General features: G+C 36.6%; 1 protein-coding gene across 4 annotated transcripts in view; it reads left to right on the top strand.

Moving 5' to 3' along the window:
* Positions 1-24,696, top strand: part of LOC145242248 (ectonucleoside triphosphate diphosphohydrolase 7-like) — a 118,384-nt gene that overhangs the window by 81,148 nt on the left and 12,540 nt on the right. For 2 of the 4 annotated variants that reach the window (XM_080105256.1, XM_080105257.1), the window contains exons 5-7: positions 3,322-3,522; positions 17,174-17,325; positions 22,401-22,561. In XM_080105256.1, coding sequence (XP_079961382.1) covers positions 3,322-3,522; positions 17,174-17,325; positions 22,401-22,561 — 514 coding nt within the window. The remainder of the gene's footprint in view (positions 1-3,321; positions 3,523-17,173; positions 17,326-22,400; positions 22,562-24,696) is intronic. The other 2 variants (XM_080105258.1, XM_080105259.1) reach the window with 1 other exon arrangement.

Genomic DNA, 24,696 nt, shown 5'->3' with positions numbered 1-24,696 from the left:
TGCCATTTCTCACAACCTTTTAATATTTAGCTCCGCTTTCTACACTTGGCCGTGCTGAATGACGTTTGGATCATATTGAAGCCAAGCAACATATGTGCTAATTATGTTTGCCCCAAAAGCCTCGTTTTCTCTACAATATTGATTGTGTTCGATCCACAATGGAGATAAAGGTCTGTGTTTACTATGTGGGAGGTTTTGAAACAGGTGACAGACCAATCAATTGATTGAATTGTGTGCAACTGACAGGAGAAGATATATCTATATACATGGGCCAGTTATGTAAATAAAGAAACTTGTACTCCAACAAACAAAAACAAAGGCTATATTGAAGCGGTTGGCTCCAAGAATTGCTTTTTAAATCTTTTCAATTAGTTTTGCTTGACTTTGCAAGCAGTGACAGGACAAAATAATCCACCATATTAATTTATTTTTTTTTTTTTGTAGATTTCTTCCATTTTAATTATTTTTATTTTGCAAAATATGAATATTTTTCAAATCTTTTTTTGTCCCCCAACAAAAGGAGGGTGGACCTGTGAATTCACTCTTGTCTGTTTGTCCGTTCGTCTGTCTGCACTTTTCTCAATAACTATGCCTTGCAATTTTTTGAAATTTTGCACAAACATTAAACATGATATGAGTAAAAAGTAACAGAACGGATTTTCCGAGAAAACTTCGGTTGACTCCCTAGGGGTGCCTTTCGGGTTAAAATGACTAAAATTGACACTTTTGTGCTTATTAAAAAAATTGATGCATTGGATTTTTATAAAACTTTCTGAAAAGTTGTAACTAACTGATTTCTATATAATTTTGTTTGTCTATACTTCACGATAACTCTTGGGTGTGCTCCAGGGGTTCTTTTAGGGCTAATAAAAACACTCCTTTTTTGGGACTATTTTACCATATTTGTCCAAAATTTTCTGTGTATGTCTATTTAGCAGTTTTGCATGGTGGTGAACTCAAATTTAAATATGTTACGGCCTTGGGGACTTTTGGGGCTAAATGAGGGGGTGGGGAGGGGTGGTGTGGTGTGGACTTAGTAATTTCTTTTTTTGCATGGTGCAGAACTCAAATTTATGTATGTTAAGACCAACTGCACCGTTTGTTCATTTTCACTAGGATTTGACGTCCCCTGGGGACTTTTGGGGCTAAATGTGTGTGTGTAGGGGGGGGGGCAATGCTGAACTTGATCATTTTTTTTTTTTGTTTTAGGCCTCGTTCATTGTGCATTCACAGGGGACCATGCATGCTGCACTTGTTCTCAGTTTAATCCACCGTGCAAAATTATCTGTTGTACAAAAGACAATTTTTTTTTTTTTATCAGCAATATTTTTGTTCAATTTCATTTTTACCAAACACTGTTTGATTTTATTTGTTTCTTGCAAAATAAAACCTAGTCTCTCCAACTCTATGATGAACCCTAAGTTAGGGTGACAACACTCTTTCAGTAAATAAAACCCTCTGAACAAACAAAGATAAAAAGAGTAGTTGTCATCCGGACTTAAGGTTAATCATAGTTTTGGAAGGGCTTTTTAAGTTGCTGAAAAATGCTAATCTTTCATATTCTATTGAGTTATTTTCCTTAATTTCTTCAATCTAAGCATATTAATTAAATCATGTGATTTCAAGTGTTTGTGTTTCTTGCCGCCACAGTAATCGCACATTACCATTATTTTAACTTTTAAAAATTCCTTATTTTAGAAAAAAATTTGATTACAAAATTGAGTTCCAAACTTTTTTTTTTTTTTTTTTTTAACACTTATTCACACCAAACTAGACACATTGCCACTTGTATGTAAGAGGCAACTATTTGGAAGCATATCTACAAGAGGACTATGTTGGAAATTGAACTGCGATATATCTGTTTGCATTGCATTTAAATTTCTGCAGGTTAGTACAGTCATGGAAATGGGGAGGGAGCTTCAAAGTTTAACAGCTTGAGGGAAGAAACTGTTAATTAGTTAGCATCCACGGACCTCTTCAATAAAGGGGTACCGAGTTTATAGGGGTATGTGCGTCAAAGAGGCAAAAATGCTACGGGTTTGCCAGAGCACATTCCATTAAAGTGCATGCAAAACAAGCACAGGGATACAACATTGCGACACGATGGTACACAACTTTGGATTTGACAGTGTGGAACCGCTTAGATTTTTTTTATTTTTTTTCTTGGCTCCGTCTAAGAGTGAGACTTGTGGTAGATGCACCAGACTAGATGTGGCAACAATACTTCATGCATGGGTGATTGTAGAGATACAGGATACTGGTAGGTGTGAGTAGTTTTCTAGCATGATAGGGGGAGCCCACCTTTTTTGTAGCAGCCTTGGCAAGGTCTTCAATGTGGGTTCCAGTTCCTATTGTCTCTGAATGTTAAGTTGAAGTTTTTTTTTTTTAGTTGTTAAAGGAAAGAAGATTTGTCTTAGTAGCATTAAATGTTGCCGTCCATTTACGATCCCATTCTACCACAGACTAGCAGGTGTTTTCTCCCATTGCCTTGAATATGTGTGCATTCCTTTTTCTCATGTCTGTTATGCTATAATAAAAGATAAACAATTCTATCAGCAGAACAAAGGTATGAGAAATGGGGTTGGTCGGAATACAGTGGAGAGGATGTTGTTTCCGAAAGCGATCAGAGAGATTGGAGTCGAAACTGAGTGAGAGTAGATCGGGCCAAGAAGATCGCTGGGAACTGACGCGACCAGACAGCTAGCGACGGACAAACGTTTGAGATTTTTCTTTTTACGTTATGTGATGGTACACACATACGCAAACACACACATGCAGGCACACACACACACACACACACACCCACACAGATCAATCAATCTGCATCAAGTACTCATCTTGTGTTGTTTGATTATATCACGATTACAAAGATGATCATTGGGTTTCTTCATAAACAAATCAATCTTTTTTTTTCTTTTTTTTTCTTTTTTTTTCTTTTTTTTTCTTTTTTTTTCTTTTTCTTTTTTTTTCTTTTTTTTTTCTTTTTTTTCTTTTTTTTCTTTTTTCTTTTTTCTTTTTTTTCTTTTTTCTTTTTTTTCTTTTTTCTTTTTTTTCTTTTTTCTTTTTCTTTTTTCTTTTTCTTTTTTTTCTTTTTTTTTATTTCTTTTTTTTTCCTTTTTTTTCTTTTTTTTTCTTTTTTTTTTTTCTGGCCAACATCGAGTAGATCCATTTAGTAGATAAATTAATTCATCTAATATAAATTAATTCATCTAAACACTGAGTTTTCTTCACCTGAAGATAATTTTTTTCTTTAACATTGCATGTAAAAGTCCTCTTAAATGAAGAATTATTTGTTCTGTTTTTTTTTTCCCCTCTGTCTAGTCAACTGTGGAAAGAAAGAAAGTCGCACCGTAATTGAGGAAAAGTTTGTTAAAAAACTTGCGGCTTCTTCTTCTCCGAGAGAAGCTTCACCCACCACCGTCAACAACCATTCCACAACCATCGTCACGAGTGCCGGCAGCAGCAGCAGCAGTTCGGTCCGCAAAGCCACCGAACCACCAATGAATGGCAACAAAAGCACAGGTAACCAACCACCTACTGCAGAAACACTAATCGTGGACACCCGAAGTACAGGAGACAATAACTTTGGTCCGTTCACCCAAAACAAATCTCTTGGTTGTGCCTTTGTCTCTGTCAAAATCTTCACTTTCCCAACATTTATTTATGAAAATCACACATTTTTAAAGTCTTCGTTTCAGCGGATTTGGGTTCTTGTATTATTACCTATTAACTTATCTCTTTAGCATTTAAAAAAAAAATAAGACAAGATTTTTTTTTTGTTTCTGTTTGTGGGGAGATAGAAGAGAACATTCGAAGAGAGAGATAAGAGTATTTATAGAAATACGAGAGATGTTCCAAAAATAATTCCTCCTATTTTTTTATTTCACCCAAATGGAGCATTGAGGATTGCAAATTGTATTGTTATCATGACTGAACTTACGCATTCATCACCTGGATAGCTGTTATGCGATCAAATAAGCAAAGATTACATTGCGAATTGGCTCTCCTTTCAGGCAACAAGCCACATGCCCCCAAACCATCAAAGATGGTGCTGCAACAGGATAAATGTTGGAGACTTTAGATTGAGGTGTTGACAGAGAACAGCAATTTGAACACGGTTGACTGAGTGATAAAGACCATCTACACATACTCTCGATGTCTTTTCACTCTAAACAATGGAATACGTTCACAATCGTCCATCCTTTAAAATAGTCTTTTTCACTCCTTTTGCTTTGTTCGTTTTCTTTCACTCTTTTATATTTTAACTCTTTATCGCTCCTTTCTTTACTCCTATTTTTTCACTCTTTTCTTTACTCCTGTTTTTTTTATCGGAGAGCGACCTATGTTTTCAGTGGCATCCGTGCATCTGTTATTCCGGACGATTGCCAGATAACTGTCCATTAGTTTTTCCTGAAATTTTGCCACAAATTGTATTTCATTAAATAGATGTGCACAGTAAAAAGAAAATGTTTTTGCAAAAATTCCCGTTGCATCCCCAGGGGCTGAAAAAAGGTCAAAAATGCCCCAAAATCACCAAAAATGACACGTTTTGCCCAATAACTTTTGATCATCCATTAGATTTTTCTGAAACTTGGCTAAAATGTGGAGCCCATTGTTTTTAATATAAATCCAGTATGGGTGAGCTTGGCAAAATTCTGGTTTGCATCCCCAAAGACTTTTAGTGCTAAAAACACCCTTTTTTATGGTCCTTTTTTTTATATTTCACAACAAAAACTTGATATGTCTGACTATATAGTGGTTTTTCACGGTTGTTAACTCAAATATACATGTGTTAAGGCCTGAAACTGCACCGTTACCCATTTACACTGGGAATCGGCATCCCCCCAGGGCCTCAAAAGAGGTTAAAAATGTCCCAAAATTGCCAAAAATGACACTTTTTGCCCCATAGTGTTTGATCCATCAATTAGATTTTCCTGAAACTTGGCCAAAATGTGGAGGCCATTGTTTTTAATATAAATTCAGTATGGGTGACCCTGGCAAAATTCTGGTTTGCATCTCTCTGGGACTTTTAGGGCTAAAAAAACATGCCTTTTTGGAGCTCTTTTTTCATATTACTCAAAAACTTTATGTATGTCTATATAGTGGTTTTCCATGGTGCTGAATTCAAATATATGTGACTTAAGGTGTGAAACTGCACCCTTTGTCCATTTTTACTGGGATTCAGCGTTCCCAGGAGCTCAAAAGGGGTCACAAATGCCCCAAAATTGCAAAAAATGACACTTTTTACCCCATAACTTTTGCCCTATTCATTGGATTTTTCTGAAACTTGGCCAAAATGTGAAGCCAATGTTGGCGCTTCACATTTCTCACATTCCTCATTTCTTCACTATTTTTTTGTGCCGTTATCTCACATGCAGCACCAGAGGTGGACCACACACATGCGGCTTGTTTCACTCTTTTCTTTACTTGAGTTTTTTTTTTTTTTTTTTAAGAGTTGGGCCTAAATAACATTTAAGCTGGTAAATAAAATTACTTCTGAGTTGCCAGTTTTCATACCATGTTATTGGCAACATAGCAATGTACTTTGCTTCAAATTATTTTTTAAATTACTTAGTCCGGCCTGGATGAATGCTAATATGAAACATTTTAAATTATCACCTTAAAATAAAGATTAGCTTAGATCAGTAATAAAAAAGAAAGTTTTTAATAGATCTTTATCAGATTTAAGATTTATATTTAAAAAAAAAATTATTTCTTGAATGAATATGTCATCTACATATCGCAACCACATTTTTGGCTTTAGTGGTGTTGATCTTCTGAGGAAAGTTGGTTCAACCTTCTTCATGGTAATGCTGCTGGCTTTAACACAACACTGCAAATACAGAAGTTTGCTGTGGAAAAAAAATAGGTGACGTTTGAAGCCTATAAACATTTAATGGTGCAAAAGGACCGCATTGTCTGAAACCATAAGCATAATTCAAATAATGTAAAAAGGGGGAGTAACTCGTATTTTAACTTGAATATAATAGCAGTTGTCTCCCTTATAACTAATTTTTTTTTTTTTTTTTCCTGTATAAGTTTAAAAATATTGCAAACAAATAAAAAACAAAGAGCTAAAATGACTTTACTCGATGCCTGGCAATATCAAGTGAGTACAGTGATACCTGAACCATCAGTGACTTTTATGGATACTTGTAATCGCTCATCCTTGTCTTTTTTATATTTTTCCTTTTGCATTGGTTTTCTATTCAATCCTTCTGCTATTGCATAATATATATATTTTTTTATTTTTTTATGATATGCATATTTTTTTCTTTGATCGTTCAAGATTATTAGACTGAGATAGTGTTCAGGAGAGAGGAGAAATATGCAAATCTGGAAATTTGTCTTCCAAAGAAATAGGCAGAATGATGGTATTAAGTTTAGCTACCTATTCAATCAGATTCATTGTAATTCCCGCTCGCATGTTAGTTTTCGTTAGCCAATGGCAAAGCTTTTCTTGGACAAATGTTCGACTGACTTCTATTTCCTGCTTCTATGATCAATTTGGAAAATGGGTAATTCATCTTTTTTTTTATGAATTAATTTAGGTGACTTTATTAACATTTCTATGATGTGTATATTCTCTGATAGTGTTCAGGAGAGATGGAAAAATAGGTTCTGTTGTGTCCGGAGAATGGGTTGTCTGAATCATGGAATATTTGAATGATAAGTAAACAAGTTCATTTTAGGTTAAATACTATTTATTACGGTCGAAACACAAATTATATATACAGCACGGTATGTTAGCGAAGCCGCCATCTTGTCTATTCTCTCTGGAACTCTCCACTCTTTTCTTTCCATCTATCTAAGGGCAATAACTCTGGCTTCCTTTATTAGAGTTATTTCCCCTTTAGCTTTTGCTCGCTATAACAGGTTTGTTAGGCCATATGTTATGATAAAAGTCTGATTTTCATAAATAAATTGTTGGAAGATTTAGTTCTTGTCACATTGTTCAAAAAGTTTTGACAGCATTAAGTGTTTTTTTTGTTTGTTTTTTTTGGGGGGGGGGGGCCTGTTTTTGTTTTCATTGTTTTCTTTTTTCCTTTTTTGTTTTTTTTTACTTTCCAACTCAAGAGAGACAATCCTTTTTATAATTGTTGGTTCTTGTCCAGAATTCCTCACGATATTGAAAACAAAAATAAATAAAAATGTCTATGATGTACATACCTTTGACAAAACAAAAGTATCATCCTCCAAAAATTATGTAAATTAATCAAGTAGTTTTGTTTATAAAAAAATCATTTTAATGGAAATTTGTAATTATTTTATTATTATATACATATATCATAATTAGGGCTGGGACAACAGCATATTCTTTTCATTGTTTTGATTCTCGAGTGTGTATCTGTTGATATCTTATATGCTTTTATATAGAGTGATGTGGTTCTCGGTCAATTAATTGTGTCTAACTGTGTTGGATATATATTTGAGATTCAAAACAATGAAAAGAATATTCTGTTGTCATAGCCCTAGTTATGATTAATTATTTAATAATATATTAGAAGTTAATTATTTATTATTATTAATTATGTAAGAATAATTATATATACAGGGGTTGGACAAAATAATGGAAACACCTTGAAAAATCAAAGAAATTTATTTTAATATGGTGTAGGTCCACCGTTTGAAGCAAGTACAGCATTAATTCTTCTAGGTATTGATTCATACAAATTCTGAATGGTTTTCAAAGGAATTTTTGCCCATTCTTCCGTTAGAACAGCCTCCAGTTCTTTTAAAGACGATGGCGGTGGAAATCTACTTCTTAGTTGAACCTCTAAAATCGACCATAAAGGCTCGATAATGTTGAGGTCTGGGGATTGTGGTGGCCAGATAAGATGTTCTAGTTCATCAGAGTGCTCATCGTGCCATTGTTTAACAATTCTAGCTGTATGAATTGGGGCATTATCATCTTGGAAAAAGGCATCTCCATCAGGAAACGGTTCCCTAACCATAGGATGGACTTGGTCACTCAAAATTCTCAAATAGTTGCAGCTGTTAATTCTTCCATGAAGGGAGATCATTGGCCCTGCAGATTTCCAAGAAATGGCTCCCCAGATCATCACAGAACCACCGCCATGCTTGACGGTTGGGGGAAGGCAGGTTGGATCATAAGCTTCTTTGGGTTGTCTCCAAACGTACACACGGCCAGAGGTCGGAAATAATGTAAAAGAGGATTCGTCAGAGAAGATCACATTTTTCCACTGTTCTATTGTTCTGGAGGTTTCTACACCACTCTAGGCGTTTTGAAACATTGGTTTTTGACAGAAGAGGTTTTCTGATTGCAGCTCTTCCATGGAATCCAGCCTTGTGCAGCTCCCTGCGAACTGTTTTTGTAGACACTGGGTTCTGCAGGTGCTCATTGAGTTCAGCAGTGATTTTAGGGGCAGAAGTCTTGCGATCTACTCTCACAATTCGGTTTAAAGCTCGACGGTCTCTTTCAGACAGCTTTCTCTTTCTACCAGAATTTTTCTTGGCCGAGGAAGTTTTCCCTTCTTTTTTAAAAGCAGTCATCACATTTGATACAGTCCCTCTTGAAACACTAAGCATTTGAGCAGTTTCGGTTACACTAGCGCCTTCCATATGAGCTCCAACAATTTGTCCTCTTTGAAAATCCGAAAGGTCTCCCATTTCTGTATATTAATGATAATACCTGTAAAAAGAAACAGCTATTTTAAATACCAGCTTCACTAGAAAACATAAAACACACAAAAATATTTCATTTTTTTAACTGTTCAAATCATATAAGAAAATTTCAAGTCAAAATGTCAGATGTTTCCATTATTTTGTCCAACCCCTGTATATATTAGTAAATTATAAAAATATATATGGCAATTAAGCTATGCGGAATATTCTGTGTAGCTTAATCGCCATATATATTTTATAATTTACTACCTAGCTCTACCTACACATTGAGCACTGTTTAAGTAAATGCTTAAAGTTTACACATAAATTTATATTTTCGTATATTTATGTGATTAAATTAAGTAATCATATATATATGATGGTTCACTTTTCTGTTTTAATGAATGATGTTTTCCTTTTCTTATTTTAAGTATTTATGCCACCATAAAGGATGTCTTCGACTTGCTTTTGTGAATTACATCATTCTTCTACTTGGCCTTTTGGTCAAGATCAAACAAGGGTGGAACAAACATTCTACGCCGAATGCCGGTCCGCACCAATATCCTCGAACAGTCTAGGAACAGGCTTTATCGGGAGCTAGTGGGGCGTAGCAAAAAGGAACCGCTAGTGAAACGGACGGGGATGTCGTTGGAGGGGGTCCGCTCCCAGTGGAGTTGGGCGCCGGGACGGGACTTTCTTACAAATTCGGAATTTTCCCTTACCTGGCGACTTGTCCAGAACGCACTGCCCCTCCTTGAGGAACTCAACCTTTACAATGAAGAAACCCGGGTCTACTGCCTGCGCTGCGACGAAGACATGAGAGAAACTGTCGGTCATGCCTTTTTCCGCTGTAGCAGGCTCAAGACCCTCCTAGGGTACGTCAACGAGGTAACGGCTCGCATCGATGCCAAGCGCTGGCTTGAACTCGACGAATCATATTTTGTGGAGAACATTGATCCGCCGCTGCCTAGGGAGAAAAGAATGGTTTTTCTAGCGATACTAGCAGTAGCGAGGATGGTCATATGGATCACACACCTCAAGCGAGTCCGCGAAGGGATATCTGTTCCGGATCGGGATCTGATAGTCTACTTTAAGCATCTGCTTAAAGTAAAGATCAGATGCGATTGGAAGAGGTTGCCTCGAGTGGCCTTTGACAAGAGGTGGGTGCATGATGCTAGCTTGTGCATCCGACGAGGCGCCAAGTTTGAATTCGTGTTACCACCATAGGCATGGCACATGCGGTACTGGGTCCTACGGAGCCCATCCCGCTAGGTTAGACAAATAAAAAGTAAAGAGACTCTTGACTGGTGGTACAAATGAGATCCTGTCCCCCGATTGTTTGTTTTTTGGCCTAGAGAACCTTCTGAGGCTACTCTACCACTACCCCCCCTATCTTTTTGTTTTATCATCCCCTGATCAACCCCTACTCGAAGGTCGCCACCAAATATATTCCCCCCTTTTGTTTTTAACAATCTATTTATTTTACTCCCAACACCCGATATGAAGTCTTCCCAATCCCCATTAGGGATCTGCCCGCTTGTTTTCGGTGCCCCGGAAAACAGTAGGCGATCTAACTACTTAGATTAGCTTAGGGAGGGACCTGACTAACAATGCACTAGGCAATTTTATTTTTTGTACATTTTTCCTATATATCCCACTCCCCAACACGAACTATTTTTCTTCCAAATTCAAGAACTTTTTATTTTTTCCAATGAATTGAACTTTTTCACACACACACACACACACACACACACACACACACATTTTAATATATAAAAAAAAAAAAAAATGCGCGCACACACACACACACACATACAGAAATTGTATATATATATCCTTTTTGTAAAAAACACTGGGGTTTTCATTAGTTAGCTTTAGATTCCACAAAGTGAATGAGGTATTGTGGTAAATGTTGCCAGTCAAGAGTAAAGGCACCACAGACGCCATTCTTACTTTAGTTACAAAGACCCTGCAACACTCCCCTCCCCAGATCTTATTGGGCCTTGTGCCTAAATTTGTTTTGTCTCTTGGAGAATTTACTTTTTTAAATGTTTTAATTTTATATTGGAATTTTTTTTAATTGTAATTTTTTCTTTAAACAAAATAAATTAAATATAAAGATCAAAGTGTAGTATCTGTTCTTCAGATGCTGCACTTCTATTTCTTGTTCTCTTTCGGTGGAGGAGAAATCCTTCACGACTGAGACAATTTTTATTTTTGTACCTTTTCTCCACGTTAAAAAACGACCCTGGTGTCTAACTCTGTCCCGTCGGGAGGCATAGTAAATAGGTACATACATCATTCCTTTATGACGTCATGCATTGTGATGATGATGGCAACCTTGCGTCTCCAATTGTGTTCTGCATCTAGTCTGGTGCACTGCAATGTCTACTGTGGCTATAAAGTCGAAGCTGGAGTTGTCTCTCCAGATGCAGGCTTGTGCAGGTGATAAGGAGACCTAGCTTTGCTCAGTTACCAGGGTCCCCCCTTTTGGCATTGCAAAGTCCAGCAGAAAGGCAAGGCAATCTGGTCAGTATTGGCGCAGCTGTAAGAGTTAATGGAAATGTGTTGCAGTGCTTCACCATCCGTCGATCAGGACTGCAAACCAGATTTTTTGTTGGTGTTTACTCCCTTAACTTTTGTCTTTCCCAAGGCATCTGCAAGACAGTGGAGCTATTTGTGAAAATTTTTAAATATTTCCAATTTTGACGAAAACGACACAAATCGTTGTTATGGTTGTATGAAAATAAAAGTGAAATCCTAAAGTTTTTTGTTTTTTTTTTTACATGGAGGTCACCACTTATCAAGGCCCAGAAACCACTTGGTGCTTCATTGTACAAACAGACAAACAAGAAAATCATTGTACAAACAGACAAACAAGAAAAATCAAAAAGATCCACACTCATAGATTTGTAAAATGGTTTAAAAATTTTTAAATAAAATAAAAGTAATCTTATTCTGTGACAATTTGAATTTGAGTCAATTTGAAAATATATTTTATTTCTGTGTGAAAAGTCATGACACGTTTGAGCACCATCGTATCTGCTGTCCTAGTAAACCTAGGTCCCTTCAGAGTCCCGCAGAACAAATTATGGGCTGAATGTGTTTTGCAATTTTTTTTTAACATTTAATGCTGTCAAAAAGGTGTTTCTGCAGTTATGGTGTTTAAAAAAAAATATTGCATTATCATGGATGTCGACCTTATGGATTGAGAAATTTAGATGTGCTTGAGTAAAAAATAAAAAGCGTTTCTGCTTTTCATGCACCTCTCACTCTTTCTCTTTCTTTCTCTCTCCCACTCTTTCTCTTTCTTTCTCTCTCTCACACTTTCTCTTTCTTTCTCTCTCTCACACTTTCTCTTTCTTTCTCTCTCTCACACTTTCTCTTTCTTTCTCTCTCTCACACTTTCTCTTTCTTTCTCTCTCTCACACTTTCTCTTTCTTTCTCTCTCTCACACTTTCTCTTTCTTTCTCTCTCTCACACTTTCTCTTTCTTTCTCTCTCTCACTCTTTCTCTTTCTTTCTCTTTCTTTCTCTCTCTCACTCTTTCTCTTTCTTTCTCTTTCTTTCTCTCACTCTTTCTCTTTCTTTCTCTCTCTCACTCTTTCACTCTCTCTCTCTTTCACTCTCTCTCTCTTTCACTCTCTCTCTCTTTCACTCTCTCTCTCTTTCACTCTCTCTCTCTCTTTCACTCTCTCTCTCTCTCTCTCTCTCTTTCACTCTCTCTCTCTCTTTCACTCTCTCTCTCTCTCTTTCACTCTCTCTCTCTTTCACTCTCTCTCTCTCTTTCACTCTCTTGCTCTCACTCTCTTTATCTCACTCTCTCTCTCACTCTCTTTATCTCACTCTCTCTCTCTCTCTCTTTATCTCACTCTCTCTCTCTTTATCTCACTCTCTCTCTCTTTCTCTCACTCTCTCTCACTCTTTCTCTCTCTCTCACTCTTTCTCTCTCTCACTCACTCTCTTTCTTTCTTTCTCTCACTCACTCTCTTTCTTTCTTTCTCTCACTCACTCTCTCTCTTTCTTTCTCTCACTCACTCTCTCTCTTTCTTTCTCTCACTCACTCTCTCTCTTTCTTTCTCTCACTCACTCTCTCTCTTTCTTTCTCTCACTCACTCTCTCTCTTTCTTTCTCTCTCTCACTCTCTCTCTTTCTTTCTCTCTCTCACTCTCTCCCTTTCTCATTCGCACATAATGTTTCAATGGTTGTGGAATCGGTGTCCTTTGTTTTCGGTGTCTTCTTTGAGGTTTTTTCACAGGCTCATCAAAGAGATGAACTTGCAGAAATGCCGCTCCTCTCCCCTCCATTCCCAAACATATTTTTGTTTCAGAATTCTTGAGATGAGGATTAATAATTTGGATTATTCGGACTACTCTTCTCATCTTGGATGTTCTTCTCGCAACATTTTGGCCGGCGTAACCTTCAACCTTCTTTAGGTGTGTTATCACATTCCGTGAATCTGTATGGAATTTTTAACTGAACCCTTTATTTAGTTGACAGGATATCTTGTTCTCATTTTTGTTTGCAGACTGTTATCCTCATCTTCATAGTTGTCATTGTTTCACCACGTCTCGGCCAAATCACGCTTTTACCTTCGGATGATTAACCACAACGAGGTTGGAATGCTGAGTCTTGTAACTGTATCCGCAGTAATTACTGCCTTCCATAGTTTTTGTTGCCTCACCACGTTTTGGCCAACTAATCCTCTGGCCTGCTTTGGGTAGGATTGTAACCACTATCTTCAGACAGTGCTCACCTGGAACTCTAGAGATTCAGTGTCTCTATCCACTATGCAACGTCCCCCCCCCCCCCAAAAAAAATCAAAAAGTTAAATAAAAATAATATATTATTTTCATTCTCTCAGCCATGATCGGAGAAAGGGTTAATTAATGTTTAGTTATATTTTTAGTATCACTTGTGATTGAATTGAATCTTCAACTTCTGGAAGACAGTCACTTACTCCTGATTACTACTTATCACTTTATCCATTGCGCCATGAGTTTATGTGGACCAGGTGTTGTTTGATGCGTGTTCAGCCATCAGTCAGTGATACACATGGATTCATAGTGCTGCGGATAAAGTCCTAAGTAATAATCGGTTTATGTGAATGTTTTCTGAAGATTGAAGGTGCAGAAAATACTAAGAATATAATTAAAAATTATTTAAGACTTTTACTTGGTCATGGTTGCTGGAACAAGAACAATCTACCTCCATGGATTAAAGTAACAATATCCATCAATCACAACACGATTTCAAGGTAACTCTACTAAAACATCACTATTTTAAAAATCAAAGTGCTTTAAGTTTGAATCAAATTTTTTTTTAAGTCCTAAAACTACCACCATTTTGTTCCAAAATAAATATCCTTTCACATGTTTTAATAAATAATAATCTACATGATATATTTGAAGAGTTTTGATGAGCAAATAAAGTGATGAAAGTTTTAACACTATTAAACTGCAATTTTGATAACTTTTTTTTTTTTTACGAGTCTTTGTTCCTTTAAAAGTTCAGTACCACACGACTATGAGGAATTTTGTCATGGAATTTGGAAACCAATCAGGAAAAACATTAATCTCACTTATTGTTGTAAAATAAAACTGGCCCATGCGTTTCTTTTTCTTTTTTTTTTCTTAAAATTAAGATTTCAACATGAAAAGTATCAAACATTATTTTAAAATATTTGTCATACTCCAACTAGTAAATCCATCTTTTTATTTTTATGCATACAATTATACCAATCTTATTTCCACTTTTTGTAGTAGTAATTTTTAATTACACCATCTGAAAAAATATTAACCCTTTTTCAGCAAAAGTAAACAATTGGACTGGTGTACGCTATTATCGCTTAATTATAAATTTTTAGCAGCAGCAGTGACTATCGGTTGTTTATTTTTAAAATCAACAACAATTTTATAAACTGTTTGCATATTTATTTTGAAAAAAAAAACAAAACTTTTTTCCTTTCCAAATGAATGTGGTTCTTTTAGAAATCGTGGTTCCTTAAAATGGGTTCAAATTCTGTACAGATGCACAAATCGATATAAAGATTTCTGAGTTTGACAAGATGCATGTGAAAAAGTCAGATATCGACTGAAATGCGAGAATAACATCTAAGCAGAAAACAATAGTCCAAATTCAGGGTGACACGATAAAATTGTCGCCTTAGAAAAGATTACATGATTCCATTTCATTTTGATGACAACTTTTTTTTTTTTTTTTTTTTTTTTTTTTCAGACCATCTACTAGTTGGCCAGTTGTGTACAAATCCCAAGAGTGATAGGAGCCTTCTGTCATGTCTGAAAGTGACACAATGTTTAATAAGCAAGATTGGAGATGTGCTGTTGTACAACTCATACTTTCTACCGATCCAAGTTATGACAACAGGACCATTGCCAGCATTCTTAAAATGCATTGCTGGATCGCCACGAAAACAGGAACATGCCCAGGGTGATGAAAACAGTTTCCCGTCACAGTTATCGTCTTTGGTGTGGTTTCAAGTGAGGGTCACATCATGCCACCTCTCATCTTCAAAGTCGGCTTGAAAATCAACACCAAAGTATAACTGGATGTGCTGAAGAGTGTGGTGATCCCCTGGTGAAATCAGGTGGTCGCTGGCAGACCCTGAGTGTGGCAGCAGATCTCTACGCCAACCCACAAGTCCAAAGAGACCCAGGCTTCCTTCAGAAGGAGTCCTACGATTTTGTACCTTTCTCTCACTGGTCCTCCTCCTCCTCCTCCTCCCCCGACCTGAACCCACTGGACTACTTCATTTGGTCATACGTCGAGAACATCACCAACATGACTTCCTCAACACAAAAGCCAGCCTGATCACTGCCATCTGCTGAGTATTCACTGAATTCCTGCCAGCGCTTGTGGAAAAGGCATGCTCTCATTTCTGGACCCATATCGAGGTGGTGGTTAAGGCTGAAAGTGGCTACATTGAATGGATGTCAGCTCTACTACCTTACCAAGTTACCTGAATTGATTTTTTTTCAATAAATGTTTTAAAATACAGCAGTTTTCTTTAGGATGACAAATTTATCGTTCTACCCTGTAATCACAAATATGCCAAATGTATTTTTGTCAATCTTCCATATCTTTTAATCTGTATCGCATTCATGCTGTTTTATCGATGTCTGCCTATACGTATGCTTGCTTGAATACAAAAAGCTGCTTTAAAGGAATCTAAGCTGATAAATCAAACTTTGCTTTTGACTCTTCATTTGTTATTGTTGTCTCGTGTTATTGACAATAAAATAATGTACTTAGCTTCAATTTATTTTAACAAATACTTAGTCCAGATCAGAAATTACTGAGATGAGACATTTTAAAATAATTTATGGAATTGCCATGCTTTCATTAGATATTCCCGTGAAATACCAGAATGAACTCACCCAAGAGCTATATAAAGACGACACGAGAGTCCTTCAAAATTAACTTCACAGGTTCATCTTGAATTTTATCAGCATTTGTAATCATCAACATCTTTGTTTGAGTCAGTTGGGTCACATTAGTGTTACTGTTCGAGTTTGTGTTGCGTTTTGTCATCAAGCATTCTGGTCCGAATCAAGAGTTCTCTTGCTTTTATTGACACAAGATATTTCAGTATCGTGACCCTTGATATACAATCACCTAAAAATAACAATCTACAAAGGGGGATAACTCAATTTATATTAAAGAATATAACAGAAGTTGTCTTCCTTTAAATTCAAAACTAAAATGATTTCACAATCAAAGCGGGATATGTAAAGATATATCCTCTGTTGGAAAAATTAAAGATACTTTTGGGGAGGAGAAGCAGGTGGGCTGTATTCTCAGAAAAAAAAAGATTTTCAATGAAAATTTTAAATAAGTCTAGAATTTCTTAACTGAATACAGTACCAGATTGGTGACCGTTTGAGAAGGCAAGGCATTGTATGTACCGCGAGATAAAATACCAGGTTGAGAAAGTGGTGTAGCCTGTCCTTCTCTCGAGGGTAGATGGGACTCTCTTAAGCCGTTGCAGGCACCCCATCTAGTGATGGCATCACGATAAAAACTACCCTTGGCAAAGCATCAAGTATTCAGCTATAAACAAGATTTGAATTATACTACAAAACTCGTGTAGTGAGTTCAATCTTGGCTACAGACTGATAAAGAAAATTAAGTGTAGTCTCAGAGCAGATACAACACTAACATCACATATGCAAAAAAAAAAGAAAGAAAAACAAAACAAGTCATTTATGCTCATTTATAGAACAACCAATAACATTCTTATTTATATACCAAGTGTAAACACGTTAACTTTTCTGTAATTGCATTTTCACACCGTCACCATGGCTACCAATAGAAATACGATAATATGTGATAATAATAATGATTAAACCAATATCTTCGTCAGGCCTAAATCAAAAATACATTTAAGTAAATAAACCGGAGGTGCTGCACACCTCCAGTAGCTATGGAGGAGTCTCCATTGAGCAGAAATCAAACAATAATTAAAAATCCTCTTCTCATACAATTAAATTACTTTTTAAACGTTGTTTTGAATTTCTTTCTTTTTCCAGAACATCCACTCGTCATTGTTGACGTCCCTGGTCAGTCTTCTGCCTCAATACCGCATTCTCGGCGCCGAACCGTTGGGGTTATTGATATGGGAGGTGGATCGATGCAGATAGCTTTTGAAGTCACAAGGAAAATCAACTTCGATTATGTAAAGGTTTGTATTGATTGAAGATTCATTTCAAACGCAATTTAATTCCTATGCAGTGCTTGAAATCACTGAAACAAAACTAATTCAATAATAAAAAAGTAAGGCAAAACTTATTTATAGGAAAAGGCAGACAAGACTCTAGCTTCATTCTGTGCCTATATTAAAAGTGAAAAGAAAATTCTTTCCTGTTTTTATTATTATTAGATATTAAGATTAAGCCTCTTCTCTTTGCTCATAAAATTTAAATGTAATTTGCATGTGTAATTAATGAAGAGAGTTCGACACCGGATTTAATTTTGTCCAGGTTTTCCACTTTACATAAGTCAGCATCATGGTAAAGAGGATATTTCAGAGTTTGTGCGACTTGTAATGTTTGAATGCAGAAAAAAAAAAAATGCCATTTTACTCGGCTAGGTTGTTTTATCCTTGACCCCCAAAATCAACAGAGATTTGATCATTCCTATTAATGATCCGGTTCCTGTTAATTTTGTAGTGAGAGTTTAGTTCTGTGCAGTTCTAGATCCACCCTCCCAGGCTTTGCGTTCTGTCTTTGAGAAAGTGTTAGTTTATTGCTAATCACCTGAGGCACCCTTACCGGGAAATGCTGACCGGGGGGGGGGGGGCTGCCCAGGTACTTTGTGCAGGTCAGAGTGCTCCTCCTCAGGGATGCTGACTTCCCAATCCCACTTTTTGACCCTGGTATCTAAGTTCTTGTAGTGGGAGAGAATTAAACAACGATTCCTTATTTATTTTACAAAAATGGATGTCGAGTTCCTTTTTTCTATATCTAAATTTTAATGTTTGTTTGTGCATCATAGAAATCAGTATGCTAACATATCATTCAAATTTAGTTTTGCGATAAGGCTTGCATTATTTTTATTTTTTTTAACTTTTATTTTTTCAAGAAATCTAAAGACACCATTGAAATTTTCCTTTGACTTTATCTGAGGTCACGAAAGGCAGTTATTGGTGCGGTCCATAAAATAACTGAAATCTATTAGAATGTAAAAAAGAAAAGAAAATTTTTATAAATTAATTTCTGCCTTTCAAAAACCAAAAATGAAATCTTGAATATATTGAAAAAAAAAAAAGTTTAAATTTAAACAATTATTCTTGTCAGTATTTTCAAGATTTCAAATAAGTAGTTCTTTTTTTACTTGATATTGGAAATGTTATCTTCAAGTTTTCTTTCAAAGCAAAAATTGTAAACATGATTGTGTTTGAAAATACTTTTCCGAAGAAACTTTCCAGCTAGCAATATATTTCTATATGGTATAAACATGTATAGGTTTCAAAACTATTGCTTAGAATTTCATCAAATTCTGGTTAAAAATTCCTTGCACTGTTAAATCTAATAAGATTATCCAAACTAACTGCGATAATAAAATTCAGTTTTAGGTTATTCTCTTGTATGTCGAAGGTTCAATCCTCAGTGTGGGTGAAACTCCAAATAATATACATAATCAAACCTCATCTAAAAAATTCAGAAACATAAAAATCAACAGCTTTTTAACTATGTTCTACAACAAGAAAAGAATGTAATTTTGAAAAAAAAATTTTATCACTTATCGAGGTCCAAAAGTTACTCGAGGATAAGGGTTAATGAAATTGCCAGTTAGTGATGAATAATATTTTGAGAGGATTGAGAATGATGGATGAAATAGTCAGAATTTGATTGTTTAGATGGATGGTTCAACAAGATTGGACTTCAAAATGATCATGTATTCAGTTGTTTTGTGGTTTTATATTCAACAGAAGTTTTGGAAAGAAATTTTGTTCATGGAAGTTTCGGTCCTGGATATGACTTTAAACTATATCCGATCGTGAGACCCCAGCTTGTGGGCTTTAGGGAGTGTGGAGCCACCCCTTAATTGCCATTGCTCCCAAGTCCACTCTGACTCAGAGTGATAGTACCTATTAAATAACCTGAAAAGAGTTGATATACCACAAAACAAAACAACTAAACCAAACAAAATCATGGAAGTTTCATTTAGTTTTAGTTATAAACATGCATTGCTCAGCATGTTTTACTGGTCCATACGAATGGAAGACTTGGCCAAAGGACAAGAGAAGGCGGGCACGGAGAACTGAAAGTTTATCTAACTGGAGTGCAACCACCCAGGAGACATTTTTTTTTGTTTTGTTTGAAAAAGTAAGTGCCTCATTGAAAGGGAAAGTCATGCTGGGAAAAGTAATTTTCTTAGATGGATAAACTCCTATGAATAGTGACCATTTGGATGTTATCTTCTGGTCTGTCTATGTGTGTTTGAAATAGTAACCACTAGCAAAGGCTCAATGAATCAGTCAGAGGTGAGGAGGTTCCAAGAGATAGGAAAGGGAGGTGGTCAAAGAAGGAATAAGAGTGGGAGCTGGAGCTGAATATTTGAACTGGTCAGTTGGTTTTCCTGAAAACTGCCAGGCAATTAGAAGTTCTCAGCCAAAGCACTATTATAAGTGTTAGACTATAGTCGACCTCAAATGCTAGGAAGTAGGTTATCGAGTAACAAAAGAAATAAAAAAATATGATTTGACAATAGACAGTAAAGTAGAGAAAAGAAACTTGAAATGCGATTTCTGATCAGTGTGACAGTAACAATGGACTGGAGATATATTTAGAATTGGTTTGTGGATACTTTAGGATTGACAATGAGTTTTATGACTGGGAAGTGGCTGTGAGTCCACCGACAATACAAACGATTGATGGACAACAATCAATGAGTTTTTATGAAAGTCATGAGTTGAGAATCAGGACACAGTGGAAGACAGATCATGGCTTGGGCCAGGTCAGGAGAGCTTTGAGAGACTGCGATGAATTGATCAACTAACTGATTAAAATGGTTGTGACAGTAAATATAGATGTGAGCCTTAATGTATCAAGGATTAATGGTGATACACAAACCGAGAGTTCAACTAGCAAATATGTGTGAAGCATCAAAATGTTTTTTTTTTTTTTTTTCCCCCACTCTTTATCTGTGCCTAAATCAAAACGTGGATTCCATGAACAAAGCTTCTTTCTTAGAACTGCACGCCTGTGGAACTCTGTTCCGTCTGCCTGCTTCCCACCTGACTACAACTTGAATGTCTTCAAGTCCGTTAACAAATTCTTAATGGACCACCCCCTTAAGTAAACACTTCATCAAATCTCCACACTAACGTAATGTACTTGCAATAACCCTTATCCCTGAGTGGCTTCCGGGCCGTGATAAGTGGTAACCACCGTGTAAAAAAAAAAAAAAAAAAATGCCCCCCCCCCATCGATGACCACCAGTGTGTGAAACAATGCTGATAAGGTCATAATAAGAACTGAATAATAATAAAACATAATAATAAGAACAGAAGATGAAGAAATCTACAGCACACAACATTGAGGTCAGTGACTTGTCGATGGGGTACATGGTGTCACATAAGTGGACTTATGTGCTTCGACATTGTCAGGCAAACATCTCATTCTGCAAACCTGCCATTCAACCTTGGGAAAATGAGTACGACTCATAACCTCTAAGAAAGAAAAAAATTATTTGTTTATGAAATAAGCTTGTGGCATTTGTTTTGTAGGAAGAATTATTTTGTTGTGACGCCGACTGGATCAAGTAACAACTAACATCACGGATGAGACGTTCACTGCTGGTGCAGTTAATACAGAAGTGCATGTTCATATATGTACAAGAAGGAACATTATGACCGCCTCTCCTATTTTCTGCGTATCTCTTCACTCTTGGCTGGTTCTATCTCTTTGTTGGTGAAGATAACATCTAAGACTATCTGCATTCCTAGGGTTTACCTCCAAATATTATTTGCCGAGGTACTTATTTTCCAAACAAAGATTATCTCTTGCTCGTCAGAGATATCTTCATCCCTCTACATTCCCCCCCCCCTCTCTTCTTCTGGCCAAGCATCTTTCATTGAAACATCTGCAATAGACTTGCACCTACAAAACATCTGCAATAGACTTGCACCTGCAAAACATCTGCAATAGACTTGCACCTGCAAAACATCTGCAATAGACTTGCACCTGCAAAACATGTGCAGCACGTTTTGCAGGTGTTTTGCAAGGGAGGGGGACTATAGACTAAAGCTCAGTCAAACACCTATCTTGACAATAACAATAGAGCAGAGAAAGATACATAGCTCTCGTCTTGGGGAGGCTCCATGTTTTGACAAGCTTCTGGGTTTGACCTTTACTCCTGATCTGAAATGGAACACGTACATCAAATCTGTTGCCAGGGACGCTGGGAAAATGGTGTGATCCTTCTACCGCTCCAGAAGATATCTCACTACTAGTGCAATTCTCTATCTATATAAAAGCCAAGTACGTCCAAGAATGGAGTACTGCTGCCACATCTGGACAGGAGCTGCTAAAAACAGCCTATCCTGCCTTGACAGAGTACAAAATAGACTTTGTGATTTAGTGGGGGGTGCCCTTTTCTCTTCCCTGCAACCTCTCTCCCACAGAAGAGACGTTGCGAGCCTGTCTTTGTTTTATTATTATTTCCATGGCAGGTGCTCGTCTGAGCTCCAATCCCTCATCCCCTCTCGCCAATCTTTCACAAGAAACACCCGTCTGCCTGAAACTACTGTCAATAATTTTCCCCACTCTTTATCTGTGCCTAAATCCAAACGTAGATTCCATGAGCAAAGCTTCTTTCTTAGAACTGCACGCCAGTGGAACTCTCTGCCGCTTGCCTGTTTCCCACCTGACTACAACTAGGACATCTTCAAGTCCAACATAAACAAACTCCTGACAAACCGCCCCCTTAAGACACTCTATCAAAACCCCCAATACTAATGATTACTACAATACTATCCCATTGATTACTGTACATGCAATAACCCTTATCCCTGAGTGGCCTTCGGGCCTTGATAAGTGGTGACCCCCCTCCCCATGTAAAAAAAGAAAAAAAAAAAAAAGAAAGAGTAGCAGCATCTTTTCTGTGAGAAAGGAGCTATAAGAAAGAAGAAATCATCCCTCCTCGATTAGATTTAAACTCTCCCCTGCCATAGACAGGTAGGTCATCTAGCTTGGTCGTATTTCTTGAATTTATTTTTATTTTTTAAGTAATTAATTTATTTCTTGATTTCAGGAAGGTCCTGCAAAAAATCTCATGGCAGAATTCAACCTTGGCTGTAAAAGCACCGACCTTGACCACAATTATCAACTGTATGTCTCCACATTTCTTGGTTTTGGTGCCAATTCAGCTCGAGAAAGATACGAACAAATGCTGCTACAACTCTATGCTAACAGGTAAGCGGAAAGAGAAGTAATGGCTAAATTCGTAAAGAAACTTATGTCGCAAAAACAATTCAACATAACAATTTCTGTATTATTTGGATTATTCCAACTACTGTTCTCATCTTGAGTGTTATTCTAATAACATTTTGGCCAATGTAACCTTCAACCTTCTTCATGTGTATCTTGTCGAATTTTGAAGCTTTACAAAATTTTGCAGGACCTGTGATGTAATGGATAAAGTACTAAATAAAATTTGGTTTTAAGTGACGTTGAGAGTTGAAGGTTCAATCTTCAGTGTAGGCGATACCAAAAATACAATTACAAATAGCTTAAAACTTCTATCCAGTCATAGCTGACTGAACAAGAGCATGCTATCCCTGTCACTTAAATTAAGAGTTCTGTTTAAAATTGCATACAAATTCCTGAGTTTAGCAGAAACATTTCAAATCAGATACACTTGATGATGATCGAAGCATACCTCAGCCGAAACGTTGGGAGAATAACATTCAAGATGAGAACAACAGTCTGAATAATCCAAATTTATACGCATCTCAGAAATTCGAAAACCCAACGATTCCTATTTGTGTTTTGGAAATTTTTACAGATAAATATTGATAGTTTGTATTATTTTTATTATTCCGACTACTGTTCTTATTTTGAATGTTATTTTCACAACAGTTTTGCCAGTTTAACCTTTGACCACCTTCAGATACGTCTTGTCGAACTCTAGAATTCGTACATAATTTTGAATGGAACACTTTATTTAATCAGCAGGTGTAGCTTGTTTTTGTTTTGAACCTGATGCCCACTTCATCCATGCAGTATCTTATTTGCAGAACGCAGTGGCATCATTGGCAAGGAGCTCGGCTGGAGGCTCTATATGTTCAATAAACACTGACGTCGACTGCCAGATGAGGTGTTCACCTGATGGTGATGATCAGATCAAAAAAAGACCAAGTGTCTCCCCTCAACAACAATTGCCGTATGTCGTAGTTGTCTTCGCTTTCATTTTCTTTTCTCACCATATTATCGTATCTCACTTCGACTCTTGAGGCAACAAGCATGGGTTCACAAATATATATCTTGGTGTGATCCAATTGATATCTATGTATCTTGAATTGGAAGCCATGTTTAATTTCAGAAGCATTTCTGATGGGTAGTTATTCTATACAAGTCCTAGAGATGACGAATTCTCAGTGGGTCACTGTTCTGTGCAGGTTCTAGACTTTATAATTTTGCAGCCAAAGAGCAAAAAATCCTTCTTGTGTTGACACAAAAAAATTATGTGCTGGAATGCTAAAAAAGAGTTAATTTTTATGGAGCAATTCTGGTTTCTGATTGGCTGAAAGCAAAACGTGAATTAATTTGATTTGTCAGTTCCTATCAGCAGCGTTTATAAATAGAATCTCCCAACTTTGAGGGAGAATACCCAATTATGTATTAAAAATATTGCAACAATGTATATTTTATCAAAACGGGTAGAGGGGTTGTTGGTTAAGGTTTTTGTTTGTCTGAGATGTCAGCCTCTGCACCCGAAGCTGATGGCCTCTTTGTGTTCAGTTGAAATAGATGTCCATTCAGCCTGTTGTTTGGTATAGAAACCAAGTATCATTGTAACGAGACAAAATAAAATATTGTTGTTTGCTTTAAAACTCAATTTTACTTTGGAAGCGAAAACACCTTGTTACAACACACTGACCGAGATCACATGATTGAAATTAAGGTCAGTGTTTAAAGCAAACATCAAATTCGGACAACAAGCAAATGATAGCAGCCTGTGAAGTGAATGCATTCAAATGCAGGTTCATGATGGTGATTTTGCTAATCTGTTGTATAAAGGGCAAATATCTGCATGTCCAGCTAAAACTTGAAAAATACACAGCAAAACCCCACAAAGTTGGTATTTTCTTTTTCTTTAATTGGCATAACCTTGGATGTATAATATCTAAAATTTTAAAGTAGATTCATTATCAACATGTGGTGAACATGTGGAACGAGCTTCCGGGAGAAGTGGTATCTTCAGAGTCCCTCAATACCTGCAAAGCCAGACTAGACAAACATTGAAAGAATCACCTACTTTGCTATTCCTTCTCACCGTATATTTTATTGTATTGTACTATCTGGGGGTCAACTGGTCATCTCATTTA

Source organism: Euprymna scolopes, chromosome 21 (assembly GCF_053919585.1).
Source record: "Euprymna scolopes isolate OS-2025 chromosome 21, ASM5391958v1, whole genome shotgun sequence".
NCBI lineage: Eukaryota > Metazoa > Mollusca > Cephalopoda > Sepiida > Sepiolidae > Euprymna > Euprymna scolopes.
Note: the sequence above shows the minus strand (reverse complement) of the source record. Positions and strands in the feature narration are given on the sequence as shown.